Here is a 23,265-nt window from a genome sequence, read left to right on the forward strand (position 1 = left end):
CATTTCTTCACTTTTTAAGTTGTAAAATTTTTTGATTTAATAAATAAGTATTGGGTGTGTGCTCTCAAAAGGAGAATTAAAAGAGCCAAATACGAACTCTAGAGAAATTAATATTATGTGATTCGTAAAACAAACATAAAAAACACCCTTATGAAAAAAAAAATATTTAGTGTAAATTTACAGGTAAATGATGGATCTAATCTCAATCAATCATTCTCCGTTATTAGTAGGTTATTATATCACGCAACTCTAACTCTATAATAAAAATTTCAAATTATATAATAATATTGTCACACTCACATTTCCATAAGCAGTATTTAAAATTCTTTATATATCACTAAAGAAAAAACAAAAAAAAAATGTTGACTTCCTCTTTGTACTGCTCTCTCATTGAAGTCTAGTCCTATCCCTGTCTCTAAATGCAGCCCATCATTCACTGTCTTCTCTTCTCTCCATACTACATCCTTTCAGGCGTTATTGAGATAAATGCGAAGGTCATTGAATCCTAATTTCATCATCTTCAAACATGTTCTTCATCTCTGCACCATTTATTGCCAGTGTCTTTTGCCTCGCAACTTTAGCTTTTGGAGCTACTAGATTACCAAATGATGAAGGTATATATACATATGGCTTTGCTTTGCTTTTGTATGTAGCTTAATAGGTTTGGTTGTGGTTAATAGGGTTGGATTTTGGTTGGTTTGTTTTGCAGTGGAAGCTCTACGTGACATAGCCAAGACACTGGGGAAGACAGATTGGAACTTTAGCGTTGATCCATGCTCTGGTGAATCAGGATGGGCAGATCCAAATCCAGTGAAGGGCTCAGAAAATGCTGTTACCTGTAATTGTTCCTTCTCCGATGCCACCATCTGCCACATCATTAGCATGTAACTCTCTCTCTCTCTCTCTCTCTCTCTCACAAGTATAATCACTAGCTAGTATCTCAAGAAGCTTCAAGTACCCATGAAGTCTTTCTTTCAGAAGATATTGCAAAACCCCATTAAATTTTATATTAAAAAATAAAAGCATACATTAATTCTTCTAATAATTCATTGAAGTTTCAAACATATTTGTTCAAACTTGTATTTCTAAAATCAAACTCAACCATGAATCACTAAGTATTGATTTACTAATTCAATTAAATTTATTTTTAAATCGATTAAATGGATTAACAACCAATTCTAAGAGATCAATAATAAAAATAAAAAGATTGATTATAAATTTGTTTATTTTTTAAATAATTAGAAAAGAAAAAAAATAATTTAATTATTAAAAATAAAATAATATTAATTGTAATAATCAGCAACACATGGCTGAGCTCGAACTAGATGGGTCTATCCATGGTCATAACAGTCCAAAAGTTCTGCTTGTTTATACACAAGTAGGCTCCAGCTCTGCCAAATTAAAGATCAATTCACGTATATACAATGACAGGGCATTTAATGTCCGGCTGCTGATGTCGGTACCATTTGTTAATTATTTTTGAAAAAATTTTAATATATATTTTATATTTTAAATTTATAATAAATTAAATTTAAATAAAAAAATTTGAATAAGTATAATTTATAAAAATTTTAATAAAAATTATATGAAAATAATTATATTACTGAGTATTAAGAAAATAAACTAAAAATTATAAAAATTTTCTATAAAAAAAATTATATTATATTACTATTTATTAAATATAGTCTATAATACATATGAATAGGGAAGAGCGTTGAGTTTTGAATTATAATAATAGGCAATTTTATATCTATAATGAGATCATGCGAATCAATTGCGTATGGAGAGGGACCACAAGAATATCACAATTATTTTCTCATTATTTTTTTAATACATATCTATATAAGTGTCGATGTAACAAATCTTATATTCAAATCTTACATTCACGTGTATATATATATATATATATATATACTTTTAATTTACTTTTTATTGTTAAATTAAATTTATTTTATAAAAAATAAAATTATGATAGAAATTTTCAATATGAAATTATTTCTTTTTTTTTTTTTCTTTCTTTCTCAAGAATCTTTGGAAAAACAAGATGAACATAGCTTTGCTGTAAATGCGCAATGGTAGGTGGGACAGCAGAACAGTAGGACACCATCTTGACTCATTGGTTTTCTTTAATTTTTGTGGACCAATATACCATTTCATATGTAAACTTTATATATATATATATATATATATATATATATATATATATATATATATATATATATATATATATATATATTATGACACTTTAAACTTATAACACATTTCAATTTTTAATATAATAAATTATTTATTAAAATTTAAAAAATATCTTAATTTTATATTTATTAAAATTAAAATATACTTGTATAAAGTTCTATCATGAAATATTTTAAAAATTTGAGATGTCATAAATTTATTTTTTTAAATTCATGAGTGAACTTATGAATTTAACAATTTTTATTTTATTTATCAAAATTATCTAAAAAATTAATTTAATATTATTACTAAATTTTTTTAAATAATATAATTAGAAACTAACAAGCATTTAAAATAAATTCTATAATTAATAAATAAGGATAATTATAAAATTAACCTCAACCTAATTCTGTATTAAAAATTATAACACTTCAAATTCAAGTATTCCAAAACCCTTTCAATTTAAGAATTTTGTTGTTTTTAACATATCAAATAACACTTATGCCATTCATTAGTTGAAAAAAAGTAAAATAATTAATAAAATAGATCATAATATATAAAAATTATTCAAAAAATATATTAAGGAAAAATATATATTGATTTTGCAAAATTTATTTGGAATGGAGCAGACAGTATCTTTCATGACAGCAACTCTCCATCACAGAGTTCTTTATTTTCAATTTTTATATTATTTATTTGTATGTTTAATTACTATTACTTCGGTCAAGCAATGCTAAGAAGCTTAAACTGTGTTAAAGCACAGAGTTCTGAAGTCTCAGAATCTCCCAGGCACTCTCCCAAAAGACTTGGGCAGGCTTCCTTTCCTCCAAGAAATGTAAGAATTTGCCTTTAAATTATTAAAATATTGATAAATAAATACCCTTTTAAACTTAACCCAAACTGTACTTTTGTTCTTCTTCATGCAGTGACCTCTCTCGTAACTACCTTAACGGTACAATCCCTCCACAATGGGGTTCCATGCAATTGGTCAACATGTATCTTCTCTTTCTCTATCTCTATTTCTTCTTTTTCTTCTTCTTCTTCAAACTGAAAAATGGGTATGGTCTGTAGCTCTCTTCTGGGAAATCGGTTAACGGGTCCAATTCCAAAAGAAATTGGAAACATCAGCACTCTTGCAAATCTGTAAGTTCCCCTCTTGCCTGTATTATTATTTTTTTTTTATTTTTTTGAAATGTGATAATTTTAGGTTAAGTTGATTGAAAAATGAATTTGTATACAGAACTGTGGAGTGCAATCAACTTTCTGGAGGATTGCCTCGAGAGCTTGGAAGTTTAAACCGCATAGAGAGAATGTGAGACCCTTCAAATTTTTTTCTAATAAGTTTTAGCGACATGGGATTTCTTCTTACAATTTTGATGAACTTTCTTTTCTAACATATTCAGATAGAATAATCGTTTGGTTTATATTTTGTCTTCTTTGATGTTGTTCTAGGCTGCTTGCCTCCAATAATTTTACTGGGCAGTTGCCTGCCACTTTTGCAAACCTAACCACATTGAAAGACTTGTAAGTTTCAGATTTATTAGTTCATTTATGTATATGAGACAGCTTAAATCGTACTTGCATTTACAAATTTTTTGTCATAATGCAGTCGAATTGGTGATAGCCAGTTCACGGGCCCGATACCTAATTTTATTCAGAATTGGACTAATCTAGAAAAACTGTAAGAGTTTTACTTATGCTTCAATTTTAGTGTCTTATAGTATATAATGTGTTTGATTATTTATCTGAACCAAAATTTCACGGTGGCAGAGTGATTCAGGGCAGCGGTTTAGGTGGGCCAATTCCATCTGGCATCGGTCTTTTGGCAAAGATAACCGACTTGTGAGTCAAGTCTTGAGATTCAATGACTTGTGATCAGTTTCAATGTGATGGTATTTTTAGTTCTTAATTAAGTATATTATTGGTCTGCAGGAGAATCAGTGACTTGAGTAATGGAACTGAAACACGATTTCCACCATTGAGTAATATGAAGAATCTGAAGACTCTGTGAGTTTGAATGCTCTCTTATCAAGTAATATTTGTTTTGCAATTATGTGTTGCAACAATTGTCTTTATGTTGGTGTTGCAGAATACTGAGGAGTTGCAATATTCTTGGACAGCTACCTGACTTTCTTGGGGGAATGACCAAATTGAAAACCTTGTTAGTAAATATTAACTTTCCTTTCTTTCTATCTTTAAATCCAAATCTGCATGTTTCCTTCCCATACTATTCAAACTGCTCCAGTTCTTAAATTTTGCATTTTGGAACTAATTTATTATGTTGATAGACATGAAGGTTTCATGGTGACAAACTAAAGTTTTACACTGATTTGAGCATTTCTTCTTTTGGAAATGAAATAGTTCCTTAGTCACAGAAGAATTTTTAATGCTGTTGCTTATAACTTCTCCTGCAGAGACCTCAGCTTTAACAAACTGACAGGAGAAATTCCACCCAGCCTTTCTGGTGCAGTAAAAACAGATTACATGTAAGCAATTAAATTTAACTACTTTTGTTCTTATCGTTAGTTTGAAGAGCACATGCTGGGGTGTCTTGCAAGCCAATATTTTGAAAAATTCTTTTCTTCCTCTAACATTGATGTCCAAAAAAACAAAAAAGAGATCCTGCCAGAGGGGGGACTAGTTGGCCAACAGTGTGCATAAAGAGGAACAAAAATGTTTACACTAGCAACTGCATTTTTAGGTCAAGGTGGAAGGTTACAAATGAGATTTAGTTACTAATTTTCCTTCTTTCCACGTCAGGAAGAAGATTCCTTCGTTTAAGTTATAATGATATGTACTCCTTTCTTTGATCTACGTATGGCAACAGTATCAACCCTGAAAACAAAATGTGTAGGGAGACTGGACATGTGTACCATAGAACAAAAGAAACCTATCTGTCTTTCCATTTGGCTTTGTCTTGGGATCACCAATAGTTAGAGATACACAAAACTCCTATAGTAAAAAATGACATATATAAAACATTTTTTATTTTCTAAAACTCATCATCTAAATTTCTTCTTAAATACTTTTGTCACAGTGCTATAAGGAACCATTCAATAATCTCATTAACTATTTTCAGATACTTAACCGGAAATCTACTAAATGGAACAGTGCCTGACTGGATGCTTGAAAAAGGAGAAAATGTGTAAGTTACTCTTCCTGATTTTCTATCTTTATTATTATTTATGCAGTTCTATGAATATGATACTGAATTCTACCTATTATTCTTATGGTGAAAGAAAAACAAAATTAGATATGGTGTCCTCACACTTATTTTTTGTATTCTGTGGAGCATTGTTACATCATAACTTATGCATTTTGCTATTTTCATCTGACATTTTCTATGTATGCTGTACATGTGAATGGCTATTCATAATGTACTTACAGTGCGTTCAACAATAACGAGTATAGGAGATCCTATGAGATGAAAACTTCATCCTTTTAGTTATCAAAATAGCATGATTTGCATTGTAGTTTTCCTTTTCAATTTCTCTTGCTATACATAAGAAGAGTAAAATTTAGAGTCCAATTTATAGTGCCAACAGTTGAGAATAGAATAGTTTTGCTTCGGTTATAATCCTTTCACACACTTCATATGCATAGAGTAACAAATTCCATAATTAACAAAAGATCCTAAAGAACAACGGAAAATATATAAGATGAATCTTACCATTTGTCTTGCAAGACAAGAGTTTGTTTGCAGTTGATGATTATGATAAACCATGATAACATTTTTTTTCCCTAACCTAAAATATTGGGAAACAAAATAGAAAATCTTTAGGAGGCTTTTAGAGTATTTGCATTGGATGAGTAATTGCAGAAATCAGAGAGTATAACAAAGGACATGGTATAGTAACCATTAGGGCATCATCATTCAAAATCAAGCATGGAAATTTAAGATTCTTATAGTATATTAAAAAAACAATATAGATATAAATGATGTTTAGTTCATAGTTCACAAGCTCTGTTATATCTGGGATGAAAAGATCAATAATTATTATTTTAATTCACCTTTTTATCTGTTCCAAATTTGGTATTGGGATTGTAATTTTGGGCAGTAGCATAAAGTCAACTTGTACCTGTCAGCACATCCTGAAAACTGCAGAAGGGTTGAAGTTCACTACTGTTATCGAAATATGAAATCAGCTTATCATTTCCTTAGTGCCCATGTTGAACATTTTATGAATTAATGTCTCCAAAAGGAAAAAAAAATGCTTTTACTGTAAACAAGAAGATCATAGCTCACTAGAAAAATTTGTTGTGCAGTGATCTTTCCTATAATAATTTCACAATTGAAAGCTCATGTCAACAGCGGACCGTGTAAGAACTTATTTGACTCTCTCTCTCTTTCTCTCTCGCACACACTCGCGCGCATGGCCCTCTGCCAGGCTACCCTGCATACTAGCTAAATGTTTTACTTGCTTCCTACAGAAACTTATTTGGAAGCTCCTCAATGGGAAATGTTTCGTAAGTCTTTTATTGTTCCTTTATATATATATATATATATATATATATATATATATATATATATATATGAAATTGTTTATTATGCTTCGTATGCTTATTTGCTTATCTACTTCCTAGCAATGTGTTTGATAACTGTCAGTTTAATCTCTTCATGTAACTCATTCTCTAATATGATACTGACTTGTTTTGTACCTTGCATCATTTTGTAATCTGCAGTACCACTGTTTCATGCTTAAGAAGCTACCGCTGTCCAAAATGTAAGTCAAGTTAATGAATTGGATGCAGATTTTTTTTTTGTATGGAACCTTTAATACATTTAAACTGGTTCTAAAAGTCTGAGAGATAACAAGTATAAAATTATCTTGGTGCTTTTCGTTCTTTAACACCAAAGTGTTAACATTTAAGACGTGAATGCTTTTGCATTCACAAATGCTTTCATCTTATGTTTCTAGCTCTTTCTGTCATTAAGCCAACCACTCTTTCCCTTGAGCATTTTTGTGGCATATCGAGAATCAGCTTAGCATGCACAAAGCTGATAATTTGAATGGAAATCTACACTTGGCATCTCACCAGTAGTCCAGTAATAATTAGACAAGTGTTACAAAAGTACACATTAAAGGCCAAGTCCATAACCAACTGGATACAAGGGCAAGCACTTGATAGCCTTGTTCAGTTTAAAATCATGTGTTCCAACTAGTCTAATAGGATATCGAACATATATCATATTCTAATTTTTCCATATATATATATATATATATAGATTGGTGATTTGAGTAGTGTATTTAAAAAATATTATTATTTGTGTTCCTCTTCCAATTCATGATGACCAATCCATTCTGTTCTGGTGCCAGATTTCTATTCCTTCCATATAAATTGTGGTGGGAAGGAAGCTATGAGTAAGGAAATTACATATGAAGGTGATGTAGAGGAAATTACATATGAAGATGATGTAGACTCAGCTGGACCTTCAAGATTCTACCAAAGCAGAACTAACTGGGCATTCAGCAGCACTGGAAATTTCATGGATGATGACCGTCCAACGGATTCCTACACCTGGACAAACACAACTGAACTCTCAGCAGGCGCTTCTGCGCTATACATGGATGCACGCCTTTCCCCACTCTCTCTTACTTATTACGGTTTCTGCATGGGAAATGGGAACTACACAGTTAGACTCCACTTTGCAGAGATAATGTTTACTGATGACAACACATATAGCAGCCTTGGTAGGCGCCTGTTTGATATTTACATTCAGGTAACTGCTTACATGATAATTGTCTTCTAGCATAACATGAATGTTCAAAATCCATTTATCATTTCTTCTTGAATTTGAGCCCTTTTAATTTTGTTGCTTGTAATGCAGGGAAAGCTTGTGCAAAATGATTTTAACATTGAGGATGAAGCAGGTGGGGTTGGTAAGGCCATTATCAAAAATTTTACAGCCATTGTAACAAGTCATACATTGGAGATACGCTTTTATTGGGATGGAAAAGGGACAACTGGTATGCCTTCTAGAGGAGTTTATGGTCCTCTAATATCAGCCATTTCGGTCACTCCTGGTAAGTTGAGTGCTTTTTTGAGCTTCCAGTGCGCATCTGTGTTCCACATGCTTTAAATATTTAAATTTTATTCTTATAGGATACAATGACTGCTTCCACATGCTCTAGTCTAGTGTGAAGATTGTACAACCTTTTTGTAGAAAGAGATGATTCTCGTTGATTTCAATTAATCTGTACATGAGTATATATATACAATTGGTTCCTATAATTGTGTTCTACTAATTAGGAAGAAATCCTAAATAAGAAATCCTAAATAGGAATACAGAATACAAAATATACAGAGAAATAATATAGTGATTGACTTTCCATAACATGGTGATTGACTTTCCATAACACTCCCCCTCAAGTTGGAGCATAGATGTTAATCATGCCCAACTTGTTACAAATATAGTCAATCCTAGCTCCATTCAGAGCTTTTGTGAAAATATCTCCTAACTGCTCTCCAGTTTTGATGTGTCCTGTTGAGATGATCTGTTGTTGAATCTTTTCACGAATAAAGTGACAATCAATCTCAATATGTTTGGTTCGCTCATGAAACACCGGATTAGAAGCAATATGAAGAGCAGCTTGATTATCACACCACAATTTCGCAGGCAGAGAGGTCTTAAAACCTGTCTCATTTAGTAATTGAAGTATCCACATTACCTCACATACTGATTGTGCCATGGCTCTGTATTCGGATTCAGCACTAGATCGAGAAACTACACTCTGCTTCTTGCTTCTCCAAGACACCAAATTTCCTCCAATAAAAACGCAATATCCAGTAGTTGACCTCCTGTCAACCTTAGATCTAGCCTACCAAGATCTCAAAAACATTCAACATTCAAATGCCCATGATTACCATATAGCAAACCTCTTCTGAGCGCCTTGGATAACACAAGATTTGTTCCAAGGCTTCCCAATGAACAACAGTTGGGGAAGACATAAACTGACTTACCACACTAACGGCATAAGCAATGTCAGGACGAGTGACTGTAAGGTAGTTTAATTTTCCTACCAATCTCCTGTATCTCTCTGGATCTTCAAAAAACTCACTATCCCCTGCTAACAATTGTAAAGTTGGAGTCATTGGTGCGCTACAAGGCTTAGCACCTAATTTTCCTGTCTCTGTCAATAGATCGAGGACATATTTTCTTTGAGACAAGAAAATACCCTTCTTACTTCTCATAACTTCGATACCCAAGAAATACTTTAACAATCCCAAGTCTTTGGTCTGAAATTGAGTTTGGAGGAAGGTTTTAAGAGATGAAATACTGCGCAGAGTCACTCCCAGTGATGACAATGTCATCCACATAGACTACCAAGAGAATTAGACCAGCCTCAGATTGCCTATAAAATACTGAGTGATCACACTTACTCTTTTGCATACCAAATTCCTGTACTGCTTCACTGAATCTCCCAAACCATGCCCTAGGACTTTGTTTCAAGCCATAAAGAGACTTTCGAAGTCTACAAACTTTACCCAACTCCCCCTGAGCAATAAACCCAGGTGGTTGCTCCATATATACCTCCTCCTGAAAATCACCATGAAGGAAAGCATTCTTGATATCCAATTGATGCAGGGGCCAATCATATGTAGCTGCTAAAGAGATAAACAAGCGAATAGAAGTAAGTTTAGCTACAGGAGAAAAAGTATCAGAGTAATCAACCCCATATGTCTGAGCATATCCTTTTGCTACAAGGCGTGCTTTTAACCTAGCCACAGAACCATCAGGATTTACCTCATCAGATATACCCATTTGCAACCAATAGCTTTCTTACCAGTGGGCAAGGCAATAGTTCCCATGTACCGTTAGCATCTAAAGCCTCCATTTCCTCTTTCATAGCATCACACCGGAGGATGAGACAAAGGCCTCATCAACAGTATTAGGGATAGGAACAGAGTCTAAAGAAGTAACAAAACACCGAGAACAAAAAGACAATTGATTATAAGAAACAAAAGAAGAGATAGGGTAAGTACATGAACGTTTACCTTTACGAAGAGCAATGGGTAAGTCTAGATCAGAATCATGATCGATATGAGTGCAGGATCTCCGAACGAAGTAGCGGTGGAGGATCCGAGTCGGGAATCTCCAATCTCTGGAATAAACATGAACAACGGAGGTCGAGTAGGTCTAGAGACGAAGGAACAGTGTGGGAGAGGACTAGACATTGGTTGGACAAGATATATTGAGAGATCATCCTCCTCCCGACTCTCATACACGGATGATGGAGGAAAAAATGGAGTGGACTCAAAAATGTGACATCTGCGTAAACAAGATAACGATTAAGAGTAGGAGAGAAACAACGGTACCCTTTTAGAGCCGGAGTACCCAAGGAAGACACATTTGAGAGATTTTGGATCCAATTTAGTAACACTTGTGGATGAACATCACGCACAAAACAGTACAACAAAAATACGGGGTTCAATAGGGAACAAAGATTTTGTAGGAAACAAAGTAGTATAAGGAATATCCCCATTAAGGACAGAAGACGGCATACGATTGATCAAAAAACATGCCGTAGAAACTGCATCCGCCCAAAAGTGTTTAAGTACTTTCATCTGAAAAAGAAGAGCACGAGTTACCTCAAGAAGATGACGATTTTTTCTTTCGGCCACGCCATTTTGGGATGGGGTATCCACATGAAGAAGCGATGAAGAATGCCATTTTGTGTCATATAAGGCTGAAATTGTGCTGAAAAGTATTCTTTGGCATTGTCACTTTTTAATATGCGCACAGAAATATTAAATTGAGTTTTGATTTCATTACAAAAGGCACAAAAGATAGAAAACAACTCAGAACGATTCTTCATTAAATATAACCAGGTAACACGGGAGTAATCATCAACAAAAGTAACAAAATAACGAAATCCAGTTTTAAATATAACAGAACAAGGATCCCAAATATCAGAATGAACTAACTCAAAAGGAGATGAAGCCCGTTTATTGACTCTAGACACAGAAGGCAAACGATGATGTTTTGCAAACTGACACGACTCACATTCTAGTACTGATAAAGACTGAAATTGAGGACACAGCTTCTTTATGGTAGACAAAGAAGAATGACCCAATCTACAATGAGCTTCAAGAGGTGTTAAGGTACTGGAGCAAACAAGCGACCGCGGTACATGATTTTCCAGAATGTAGAGACCACCTGACTCGCGTCCTCTACCAATAATCGCCGTCGTAAGATCACGAAACAAACACCGGTCGGAAAAAGGAAACAGAACAATTTAAGGTACGAGTAAGTTTACTAACAGAAAGTAGATTAAAAGAGAATTTTGGTAGACACAAAACAGAAGACAAAGAAATTGACGAAGTCGGGTTCGTAGTTCCAGAACCCATGACACAAGAAGTAGAACCATCAGCTAAAGTAATAGTAGAGGAAGTGAGATTAGACTGAAAAGCAGATAGAAGACTAGAATTACCTGTCATGTGATCTGTCACACCAGAATCAATAACCCATTTGGATGACTAAGACACAAGGCATCTAGTGGATTTACGACTCGTGATCGCGATGTGAGAGGCGGTAGGCTTTAGAGATGCCTAATCTTTGGAAAAATTGTGCAAAATCCTCTGCAGATACCAAAATAGTTTTCTCGGAGGAAGAATCAGAGAATTCTCTGCTACCATATTTGCCATCCGTGATCGCTGGTTTTTCTCTGAAGTTGCGGACAATTATATTTTGTATGGCTGGGCTCATGGCAATAATAACAAATGACTCCTCTTGAGTCTGATTAGAACTAGCCTCTCCATTCTGATTACTTACATTATGCGTAATTCCTCCTCTACTTCCTCTTCTATTACCCTGTTGTCCATTTGGATTACGGCTAATAATAGCACTACTGGCAGGCTGTGAAGATTGAGTACTCTCTATACGAAGGACCCGTGTGAACGTTTCATGCAAAGAGGAAATCTCAGAACTGGAGAGGATCTGAGATTTAGCAGTCTCATACTCTGAAGGAAGGCCTGCAAGAAAACTCATAACGACCGATTGCTTCCGTTGGGCCTGCTGAACTTTCACATCAGGACTAAAAGGCAACAATACATTAAGTTCCTCATATACCCGTTTAAAATCCATAAAATAAGCCGTGAGAGACTTATCCTCTTTCTCAGCACGGTAGAATGCCTTACAAACATCATAAATACGGGAGATATTCCCTTTACCAGAATACAGAAAATCTAAGTAATCCATCAATTCCTTAACAAATTCACAGTGATTAATTAAACTAATTACCTTACTATGAATCGAGTTCCGAAGTTGCAAAAACAACCGAACATCCTCCCTTAGCCAAGTTTGTCGTGTATCATCAGTGGGTGGATCTTTAGTAAGGTGATCATCCTTATCAATGCTACGCAAATAGACCCTAACAGTCTTACTCCACTCCAGGTAATTCGAACCATTAAGTTTGTGTTCCGTGATCTTAGTCATCACCGGAATCACATCAGAAATAACATTCTTATTGTCTGCCATTTGTTGAGACAAAGAAAACTAACCGAAACGCTAATCCAAAGTGCTTATAGCAGCAAAATAACCCAAAATCACAAATCAATCAAATACCAAAATAGGATCTGAGAGCCAAACCTCAGAAGTCCTTTAATGGTTATACTGGATCAGGCAACAGCACACAGTGGTGGAATGAGGGGGTTGAGACGACGCCGGCGATGTTGATCGAGGTTGAAACGGCCAGTCGGCGGTCAAGTTCTCTCCTGAGCTGGGTAGTGAAAACAAATAGTCACCCTAGATTGATGACTTGCTCTGATACCATGTAGAAAGAGATGATTCTCGTTGATTTCAATTAATCTGTACATGGGTATATATATACAATTGGTTCCTATAATTGTGTTCTACTAATTAGGAAGACATCCTAAATAAGAAATCCTAAATAGGAATACAGAATACAAAATATACAGAGAAATAATATAGTGATTGACTCTCCATAACATGGTGATTGACTTTCCATAACACTTTTTTTAGTGTACAAGTAACTGTTTCTTGCTTTTTCATACTCTTTGTTTTCCGTTATCATGCAATGGAGAGAGAAAGAGAGAGAAAAGTGTGAAAGAGAGATAAATAAGTTATTTATCTCATGTTTATTTTAATGTCACACCTAAAGATTTTATTTTCTATTATGGTTGATGAATATGGCAAGTATTTTTGCATGAATATGAAATGCAGGGCTGACATGCTACTGCTACAGTCACAAGCACTAGTCAGGATTCAACCTAAAAGGAATAAGAAGAGTTTTCTTGCGATTTTTTTTTTAACTCCTAAATAACACAAAAACCAGGGAATGTGAAATTGTTCCTTTTTCTTGTTAATCTGAAGTTAATATTCTCTGGATCATTATGCCTGGTGCATTGTTGAAAAATTTCCCTAATGATGCAACCTCAATTGTCTATTGGTTTCATATTCTTTCATCATGTAGATTTTGTACCTCCTCCAGAAAGTGGCAGTAATATATCTGCAGGCACCGTGGTTGGAATTGTGGTTGCTGTAGTAGCTATCATCATTCTGGTTCTTGGTGTCCTCTGGTGGAAAGGCTGTTTAAGACATAAGGATAAAATGGATCAAGGTATTGTTCTTTCAATTTCAACTTATTTGTTTGCGTTGATATATCTGTGGAATTTTTTACTTCATTTCAGCTAGTGGTAAAGTTGCATACAATAACTCTCCCCAGAGCCTACAAGTGTGGGGTGCTTTGTACACTAGGTCACCCTTCAGCTTCATGCAATGAATTGATGGTTCCAAATATGTTTGAAACTTGATACTGCAATAGTTTACTGCTGCTGTAATATCAACTACTGCATAAATCTGCTAAGTTAAAAGTCAAAGTTGTTATTTTTATAACAAAAGAAATCATTACTATTTTGTTATTTTTATAACAAAAGAAATCATTACTATTTCTACGAAGGATGTGAAAATTTTTGTAATTCCGTATGATACATTTCTGAGAAAATTTTGCTGCTTCAACAGATCTAAGGGGCCTAGATATACAAACAGGTTCATTTACATTGAAACAAATTAAAGCTGCTACTAACAACTTTGATCCTGCTAATAAAATTGGAGAAGGTGGTTTTGGTTCTGTTTATAAGGTATGCAACACAATTACTTTTCCTTAATGCAAGGCTGTGTGTGTGACTTTTCCTTAATGCAAGTCTGTGTGTGTGTGTGTGTGTGTGTGTATTCTATTTGAGTTGTTGGTTGAAGAAAAAAGTTGAAACTTTTTTGCTTAATGCAGGGCTTTCTTTCAGATGGCACCATAATTGCTGTGAAGCAACTTTCCTCCAAATCCAAGCAGGGAAATCGCGAATTTGTGAATGAGATTGGCATGATTTCTGCTCTCCAACACCCTCATCTTGTAAAGCTCTATGGATGTTGTATTGAAGGAAATCAATTGTTGCTGGTGTATGAGTTTATGGAAAATAACAGCCTTGCGCATGCTTTGTTTGGTAAAAGCTGACAAACATAATTAACTTAGCTACTTTGAATATCCAAATGTCTACTTACATGATGCAAGCATATCTAACAAATTCATGTGATTTTGTTAGTATCTTTATACTTACGGTAGAATTGATAATTTAAAAGGTCCTGAAGGGTGCCAGTTGAATTTGGAGTGGCCTACAAGACACAAGATCTCCATTGGTATAGCGAGAGGTTTGGCCTTTCTTCACGAAGAATCAAGGTTGAAGATTGTGCACAGAGATATCAAAGCTACTAATGTGCTGCTTGATAAGAATTTAAATCCTAAGATATCTGATTTTGGTCTGGCCAAACTTGATGAAGAAGGGAATACCCACATAAGTACCCGAGTTGCAGGAACCTTGTGAGTTAGCTTCCTCATGTCCTTCAATGATTACCACTCCTCTTTTTTCATGTTCAATGTCATTTAAGTGAAAGCGGGAAATTTTGGGTTGGGGGGGGGGGGGGGGGGGGGGTGTTGTGGTGGTGTTGGTTTGTTGAAAATCTCATCAATTTAAGTAAATCTAGACTGTTTCAAACATTGTTTACTATAATACTATTGCAACTTGAATGGATAACTACTGCTGTTTGTGCATATCACTACTTGAATACCCCTCATTGTTGTACATAGAAATTGTGCCTCTTTTATTAGCATAACAACAACGCCTGATATTGAATGTTTGTCAGTTTGTGTTAATAATTTTTATTTTGCAGTGGATATATGGCACCTGAATATGCAATGCGAGGTTATTTAACCGATAAGGCAGATGTGTATAGTTTTGGAGTTGTTGCCTTGGAAATTGTTAGTGGGAGGAGCAACACTAGTTACCGACAGAATGTGAAGGAGGAATGCTTTTATCTACTTGATTGGGTAAAACTTCTCTAGCAATTATTGTCCCCCAGTATTATTATTATTATTATTATTATTATTATTATTATTATTATTATTATTATTATTATTATTTGGCATAATGACAAAAAAATTTAAAAAAATCAAATTTGTTCACATTTTCAATTTTATTCAATTTTAGCCAAGATTTTAATTTTATTAATTTTAAGTTAACCTGATCATATTGGTGAACCTGACTTCATTTTGTTTATATCTTCATTGAATGAAGACAGCAAGAATTCCTCAATTGTATCTATCTACATGTTTTCCAGGCGCTTGTTTTAAAAGAAAAAGGAAGTTTATTGGAGCTTGTTGATCCAAAACTAGGGAAGAACTACAACAAAGAACAGGTGATGACATTGATCAACGTGGCTCTGCTATGTACTGGTGTCTCTCCAGTAGTTAGGCCTACAATGTCTTCAGTGGTAAGTATGTTGGAAGGCAAGGCCTCTATTCAAGATTTTGTTTTGGATTCAAGTGTCTCACAATCACATAATGAGATGAGAATTGAAGCAATGAGGAAGCATTTTCAGCACTGCATTGACCAGGATACAAGTACCAGCATGACCCAAAGTATGTCACTGGATGGACCTTGGACTGGATCTTCCACTTCTGCTCAGGATCTTTATCCACTCGTTATGGATTCTGATTATTGGGAGAAGAGAAATTAGATAAATAGTTAAAATTATGAACATTGTGTACAAGGAAACAGCAATGGTTAAAATTATCAACAGTGTCTACAAGGAAACAGCCTCTCTGCATAGCAGAGCAAGCCCAAGTGTGTAATGTTTCGTGCACTAACTCATCCCTTTTTTTATCTTCCTTCCTTTGCCCTTTTTTTTTTTTTATTGTGGGAATTTCATTGTGTTAAGAGTATTCATGGTGCTTATGAAAAATTTTTTACAGTAATTCTGTGTATCATGCTAATTGTATATTCAGAAACCAGTTGCTTTCAGGTTTACGGCAAATGCAATTGTTATCTCCAGTACAACATTTGCAGGTGTTGTTTACTTGTGAAAAACAGTTTTCTGTTTTTTATTTTCCATTTTCTAAGAAAATTATAGTTTTCATTTTCCATGAAAAATATCAGAAAACATTGAAAATGTATTTACTGAAAAATAATTGAAAAAGATTTTTTAATTTAAAAGGAATAAAAAAATTATTCATATATTTTATAATTAAAAAAGTTAAATTATTGTAGAAAATATGTAAAAATTTTATTTTATTTTTAAAATTCTGAATATGTATTTTTTATTTTATAATAATATGATTAATTTTTTAGTATTAAAAATAAATATTTTTGCAAATAATTATTCAAATTTAGATATTAAAAAGTTATGGCATAATTTTAGTTATAAAAAAATCATGGTTTCTCATTTGAAAAACAAAATTTTTATTATAAAGAAAAATAGTAAAAAACAAAGTTAAATTTTGAAAAATTGGAAAGTTGGATTTCCAATTATTCATTTGTAAAACTAGTACATGTGAATAGAAACTCTATTTTTAAAATTTTTTCAGAAAATTGCCTAATTTTCCCTCTGCATATTTATTTGCAAGTTTTCCCACTTACTTTTGTCCTTTAGAATTTAAATAAATAAATAAAAGACCATGATCTTGGACAATTTTTTTTTATTATTGTATATGTAAGGGAATATATATATATATATATATATATATATATATATATATATATATATATATATATGCACCACTAGACTTTAGAATTTTTTTGTTTTTTTCATTTTTAATTATTTACCAATTATACCTTCAATCTGATTAAAAATTTAATAAATTAAATTTAAAAATAATTAATAATTTCTTTAAATAAATTCATCAATAAAGAAATTCAAAGTATTATTGTACTCACAAATAGTTTACAAAAAGTAAATAAATAATCTAAATATATAATTAAAACATATATTTCTATAAAAGAGCTTATGTTTGATAGTGTTGTATTTTAAATTTTGTGTTGTAAAAAATATCCTCAAATTTGTAGGAATTCATTGCATGGTTTTTGATAAATAGGCTTAAGCAAATTTCACAATCGAAAATTTTAGGATATAATTATTGTATTTACAAATGGTTTTATTATAGTTATTAATTATGATCACTCTCTCATGAATTGCATCATATTCAATTATCAAAATCTATTAGTAGAACATTCTCAAGACTCTGTAGTACTTGGCTTAAACTTTTTCAAGATAAGTCAACCAATAAAATCTCATGATAATTTGTTCAATAAGATGGATAAATTAGCATGGTTTGACAAGTTAATTGGGAAAAATATCACAACTATCATATACGATCAAACATCTCAAACATAATAAATAATGAGGTACAAATATATTAAGAACGAATTACTTCTTTCATTCATATATCACCATCGATACAATTGGATTGGTTGTCCTTACATCACTTATAAGTAAAAAGGAAACTTACAAGGAGTAGCGGAATAAAAATTCACCATATCAGTGGCTAGTTATATATATCACTCAATGGTAGTTAATTAGTCACTCCTTCCTAAATAACATTGGGCGCACAATGAGGTGTGACAGAATGAGACATCACTATGCTTGAGCCATCACACTCTTAGAATTACATAAATAGAAATAAATACAAAATATCCATTTTAGTCCCTAAAAAATTACATTTTTCTTCCCAAACTTTCTACTCTTTTATATATATATATATATATATATATATATATATATATATATATATATTAATTTTATGAATATCATTAAATGTATTTTATTTTACTAAATTAATTTTTATATTTATCATATCAAATTATTGTGTACAACTTTTATGTGTCTTGACCCTATACATTTTACTAACAATGTACAAATAATAATAATAATAATAATAATAATAATAATAATAATAATAATAATCACTACAAGAAATTTAGACTTTAACAGTGTATATTATATGCTTTTAAAAATTTAAAATATGTTATTAATAAGGATTATTAACAAGCACATATTAATGTATAAACCCCATAACTTAAAGTTTTTAACAACATTTTTAGACTAATTTATAGCATTAATATGCATAATGTTATATTTATTACATTATATGTTATATTCATGTATAAATATGTTACCTTGACGTTATTTATTATTTTAGTATCATGTAGAAAATGATGTTAAAAAAGTATTGTTGAAGCCAATATTTTTTTATAGTGAATAATAATAATAATAATAATAATAATAATAATAATAATAATAATAATAATAATAATAATAATAATAATAATAATTTTCTAAAATTTGATAATAGTTATATGATAATTCTTATCATATTTGCAAAATTTAAAGGATAATAAATATTTACTTCTAACAAAAAAAAATGTGAAACAAAGAATAAAATAATATGATTTTCAATAAATTTTTTCACATAATTATTTTCTATAAAAATAGCATATTTAAACTAAAATGGGTTTTATGTTATTTTGTTAGGGATTATGAAAATTTTTGCCTGCAATAATTAATAAGAAAATAATAAAATATGATTTTAGGTTGGACCTATTGTATTTTTTTATAAGATTTATGATAATTTTCATTAGATAATATGTCAATTATAAATTAAATGGATATATCATAATGCTTGATTAGATGCCAATTTAGTGAAAGAACTTTGCAGCTAATTGATAAGGATTTTCCCATAGGAAGACAATGATCACAAAATGAAACTACCAAGATAATTATGCTTACAAATAGGATTTATTGCCACATTAAATAAGAAGCACAAAGCTTTAAAAATTTATGGATATATTCAAAATTATATATTTGGGTTTCTAGTTATAGAGATGTGATAAAATTTTTCATTTTCAAACAAATTATTTTTTGGTAAAAAGAACAAAAATCATTTTAAATAACCCTATTTATTTCTTTAATCTCTTATTTTGCAATACTAACTGGCTACTCCCTCAGTGTATTTCAAGTACTTTTTAAGGTTTCTTCTAATAATTAAAAAAATAATTAAATAATTTTATTTAAAAAAAATAATTCATTAAAATATCCTTATAATACTTTTGAATTTAGAAATGTGATAAGAATAAATAAATATATTGAAAATAATAATAGATAAGGGTAAAATTGAAAAAAAAAATTGATACTTTCTCAATTTTTAAAATAGTAATTAAAGTGAGAAAAAAAAAATTAAAAATCACTTACAATGGGAGAGAGGAAGTAATTCCCTTAATTTAATGCAAGCTCCAATTTCTCATAAAAAAAAAATAAATTTCCTGAATTAGTGCATCCTTGAGGATATGTATTAAAATAAATAATTTTTCTTATTTAGATATGATTCATAAAAAATTTAAGACACAGAATGTGTGAAAGAATCAATTATATTAATTCTACATATTTGCATCCTAAATTCATAATAAATCGAGTTTAGGTAAAAAAATTTTAAATTATTTATCTCTTGAGATTTTTGTGTATGCCAAAGGACTTTCTTCATTTCTTTAATTTGTTTACTCCCTTTATACTTCTCTACTTATGGTTAATTATAAGTGACTTTCTCTTCTAACATGATAATTTATTAGTAATATGTTATTTATTTTTTAATGTAATAATATGAGTAAAGAGTATTTAAAAAAATTTAAATAAAATTTAATATTTTAATTATATTAATTATGTTTTATTAAATTATGTTAAAATAAAGAATGCATCTAATATAAATTCAACTTTATAATAATTAAATTATTTATATCGAAATTTAAACAAAATTAATTAAAATATATATAACAAGTATATAAATTTATATACAAATATTAAATATAAAAATTGTTAAATTTATTCTTATACAATATTAAGCTTGTAATGAACACTTATTTTAGAAAAACTACAACCCAATATCCAATTAGGAAAATTATATCCAAATTAGATTGCACCTTTTTTTTAATTTTTTCAGAGAATTCATCAATTTCTTAATTTTTTTTTGAAAATTCATTACACACTTATCCCTTATTTTAAAAAATAAAATATATAGTTTATATCCAATTAAATAATTATATTTTCCTTTTATTCCTATTTAAATTTGCTTTTTTTTTATTTATAAGAGTGATTATAAAATTTAATATAATATTTAGACAACTTTTCAAATGGAGTTATAATACTAAACATTAATGCAATTGAATTTCTAATCTTAGGGTCCATTTATTTTGTGAAAATATTTTTTTAAAATATTTATTTTTATATTTTTTTAGCATTTGAATACATAGAAAATAGATTAACGAAAAATATTTACTTAATCTAAGAGAAAACTAAGTTATTTTTAAGGAAAATGACTTCATATCTTTCAAAAATAAAAAGTTATTTTTTAAATTTTTACAATCTTATAAAAATATTAAAATACTTATGTATACATAATATAAACATATAATATTAATTTAACATTGTAACTAAATAATAAAAAATATTTTATTAAAAATAATTTTCATAAAAAATATTTTTAATATATAAATTATTTCTTACGAAAGAAATGTAATCTTAATATTATAATATTTCTACTTAAGAATTTTGTTAGGTTTACCATAATGATAAATGGCACGGGGGAGTCATTATTAGTATTTTTAATAGTATTTTTAATATAATTGATTTATTATTTTATCATTAATGCTTTTTATTCTTTAATTAACTTAAAATGAAAATTATATTTAAATCATATTAAATATCAACTCAAATCTTGGTATTTTAATTTGATTTCATTTAATTTGTATACAAAAATAATTAGGTTTCATTTGAAAAGAAAAATATTTTTTTTTTTAATTTAATTTGAAAATCACTAAACAGCATCAAAGGAGATGTTGTATATCATCTAATAAAGCAATTTTGCTTCAAAAAATATACATCTTCATCTTGTTGCTCAAATTAAACATTATATTTTATCGCTAGTTAGGGGTAATTTTGTTACTCTTTCTTTATTTTTAAGATGTAGAAAATAAGAAAATTTCGAGTTTGAGTCTCACCAACTACTCACCTTTATTCACATTTTTTCATTGAAGATCTATTTTTGTTTAATTTTTTTAATTTACTATCAATCCATGATTTTGTTTTATTAGCATTAAGAAAACTATGATATTTACTATGTTTTAATTATTTTATTAGAATTAATAAAACTTTCTAATTAAAAAGAAATTGCCATTGAGGTTATGATATAACACAATTTTATATAATTTATAACGGACATGTTGTTTATATAATTTATGCATATATTATAATAATTTTATATCATATATTAATTTCATTTTTTAATATAGTTTTAAATATCTATAAATGTAATAATATTATTTTCATGTTTTCTAAAAAAAATGTAATGATAAAAAATTTATTAAAATTAAAATGAATTAGTATTTAAATTTGATATTATATTCACATTTTATATTTTTTCTTAAATTATAAATTTAAATTACTTTTATTATAAATAATGAGTCTAAATGATCTTCATAAATAATTTTTTGATATTTTAATAATTTTTATAAATTAAATTGCAATATCTTGTTAACTATCACATAATAGTAATTAATAATTAATTAATTAAAATTAAACTTTTAAGTTTGAACTTTAAGAAAATAATTGACAATTAATCTCCACATAAAATTAATAATAACTTATTTAATTTATAATTTAAAAAATAAAATGTTTAAATATTTTTTTTTAAATAGAAATTCAGGAAAACATAACACTACTAGTTAAAACTAACTTCGGTCAGCAGACCCACCCAATACACCAAACCTAAAATCAGAGATATTAAAAAAAAAAATCATATAATATATAATTAACTAAAATGCTTTAAAAAATCAGATAACATTAACATTAGAATATGATTATTATAAAAATTAATATTAAACAATGTCCAGTATCATATAATATATAAATTTAAAATCTTTTCTTACATATTTTATTGTTCTTAGCAAATTTTTAATATAAAATTTCTCCAGATATAATTAACTTTCTACGATTAATTCATGGATACGTTAATGCTAATAAGATATATTATCAAATGATTGCGGATAGATTCGTCGCTAAAGACTTTTAGTGACAATAGCAATCAGCCACTAATTCATCTCTCATTAAAACTATATTTAATAATAAATTTTAATCCGTCACCAAACGCTTCGTTGGTAAAGATATTGAAGATGAAATAGTAACAAATCAATCGCTAATCAATATTGTTAGTGACGAAATTTTATTTTATCGCTACAAATATTTTTTTTAGTCTATATTCACATGTACTCAATTTTTTCATATACATTAATATATTTAAGCTCCATTTGTTTCATAGAAAATAACTTATATATAGAAAATATTTTTCATAAAAAATGTTTTCTAAAAAATATTTTCCATGAAAATATATTCCTTTTATTTGGTTACAATATCAAAATAATGGTATATGTTTATATTATGTACATATAAGTATTTTCACATTTTAATAAAATTATTAAAGTTTAAAAAATAGAAAATGATTTCTTATTTAGTTTTCTTTTTGACTAAGAAAATATTTTCTGTTGAGTTATTTTTCTGAGTATCTCAAACACTAAAAAATATGAAAAATATTTTTAAGAAAATATTTTCCATGAAACAAATGGAGTCTTAGTATTAAATAATTTCACTATATTATTACTAACGTCATAAATCTTTATTTCTTTAAAAAAGTGTAAATTTTTTAACTATATTAATAAATATTACAACTACATTTTTCATTTCCTAAAATGTAAATTAAA

The 23,265-nt window shown here is 29.7% G+C and overlaps 1 protein-coding gene across 1 annotated transcript; it reads left to right on the forward strand.

The window, feature by feature from the left end:
* Positions 1–306: 306 nt before the first annotated feature.
* Positions 307–16,442, forward strand: LOC110638961 (probable leucine-rich repeat receptor-like serine/threonine-protein kinase At3g14840). Its single transcript, XM_058145547.1, has 24 exons — positions 307–614; positions 710–884; positions 2,939–3,010; positions 3,102–3,170; positions 3,247–3,318; positions 3,416–3,487; positions 3,628–3,699; positions 3,785–3,856; positions 3,946–4,017; positions 4,108–4,182; positions 4,265–4,336; positions 4,590–4,661; positions 5,255–5,320; positions 6,442–6,495; positions 6,607–6,642; positions 6,859–6,899; positions 7,494–7,897; positions 8,006–8,201; positions 13,611–13,757; positions 14,159–14,277; positions 14,424–14,634; positions 14,771–15,008; positions 15,359–15,515; positions 15,806–16,442. The coding sequence occupies exons 1-24, from the start codon at positions 527–529 to the stop codon at positions 16,202–16,204; spliced, it is 3,051 nt and encodes a 1,016-aa protein (XP_058001530.1). The 5' UTR covers positions 307–526; the 3' UTR covers positions 16,205–16,442.
* Positions 16,443–23,265: the final 6,823 nt, after the last annotated feature.

Source organism: Hevea brasiliensis, chromosome 4 (genome assembly GCF_030052815.1).
Source record: "Hevea brasiliensis isolate MT/VB/25A 57/8 chromosome 4, ASM3005281v1, whole genome shotgun sequence".
NCBI lineage: Eukaryota > Viridiplantae > Streptophyta > Magnoliopsida > Malpighiales > Euphorbiaceae > Hevea > Hevea brasiliensis.

What these genes read in the sequence shown, in the direction of transcription:
- LOC110638961 (XM_058145547.1), top strand. Translation starts at nt 527, where the DNA reads ATGTTCTTCATCTCTGCACCATTTATTGCCAGTGTCTTTTGCCTCGCA. An exon ending in CTAACCACATTGAAAGACTT is followed by an intron (nt 3,700 to 3,784) that starts GTAAGTTTCAGA and finishes GTCATAATGCAG; the next exon opens with TCGAATTGGTGATAGCCAGT. An exon ending in ATGAAGAATCTGAAGACTCT is followed by an intron (nt 4,183 to 4,264) that starts GTGAGTTTGAAT and finishes TTGGTGTTGCAG; the next exon opens with AATACTGAGGAGTTGCAATA.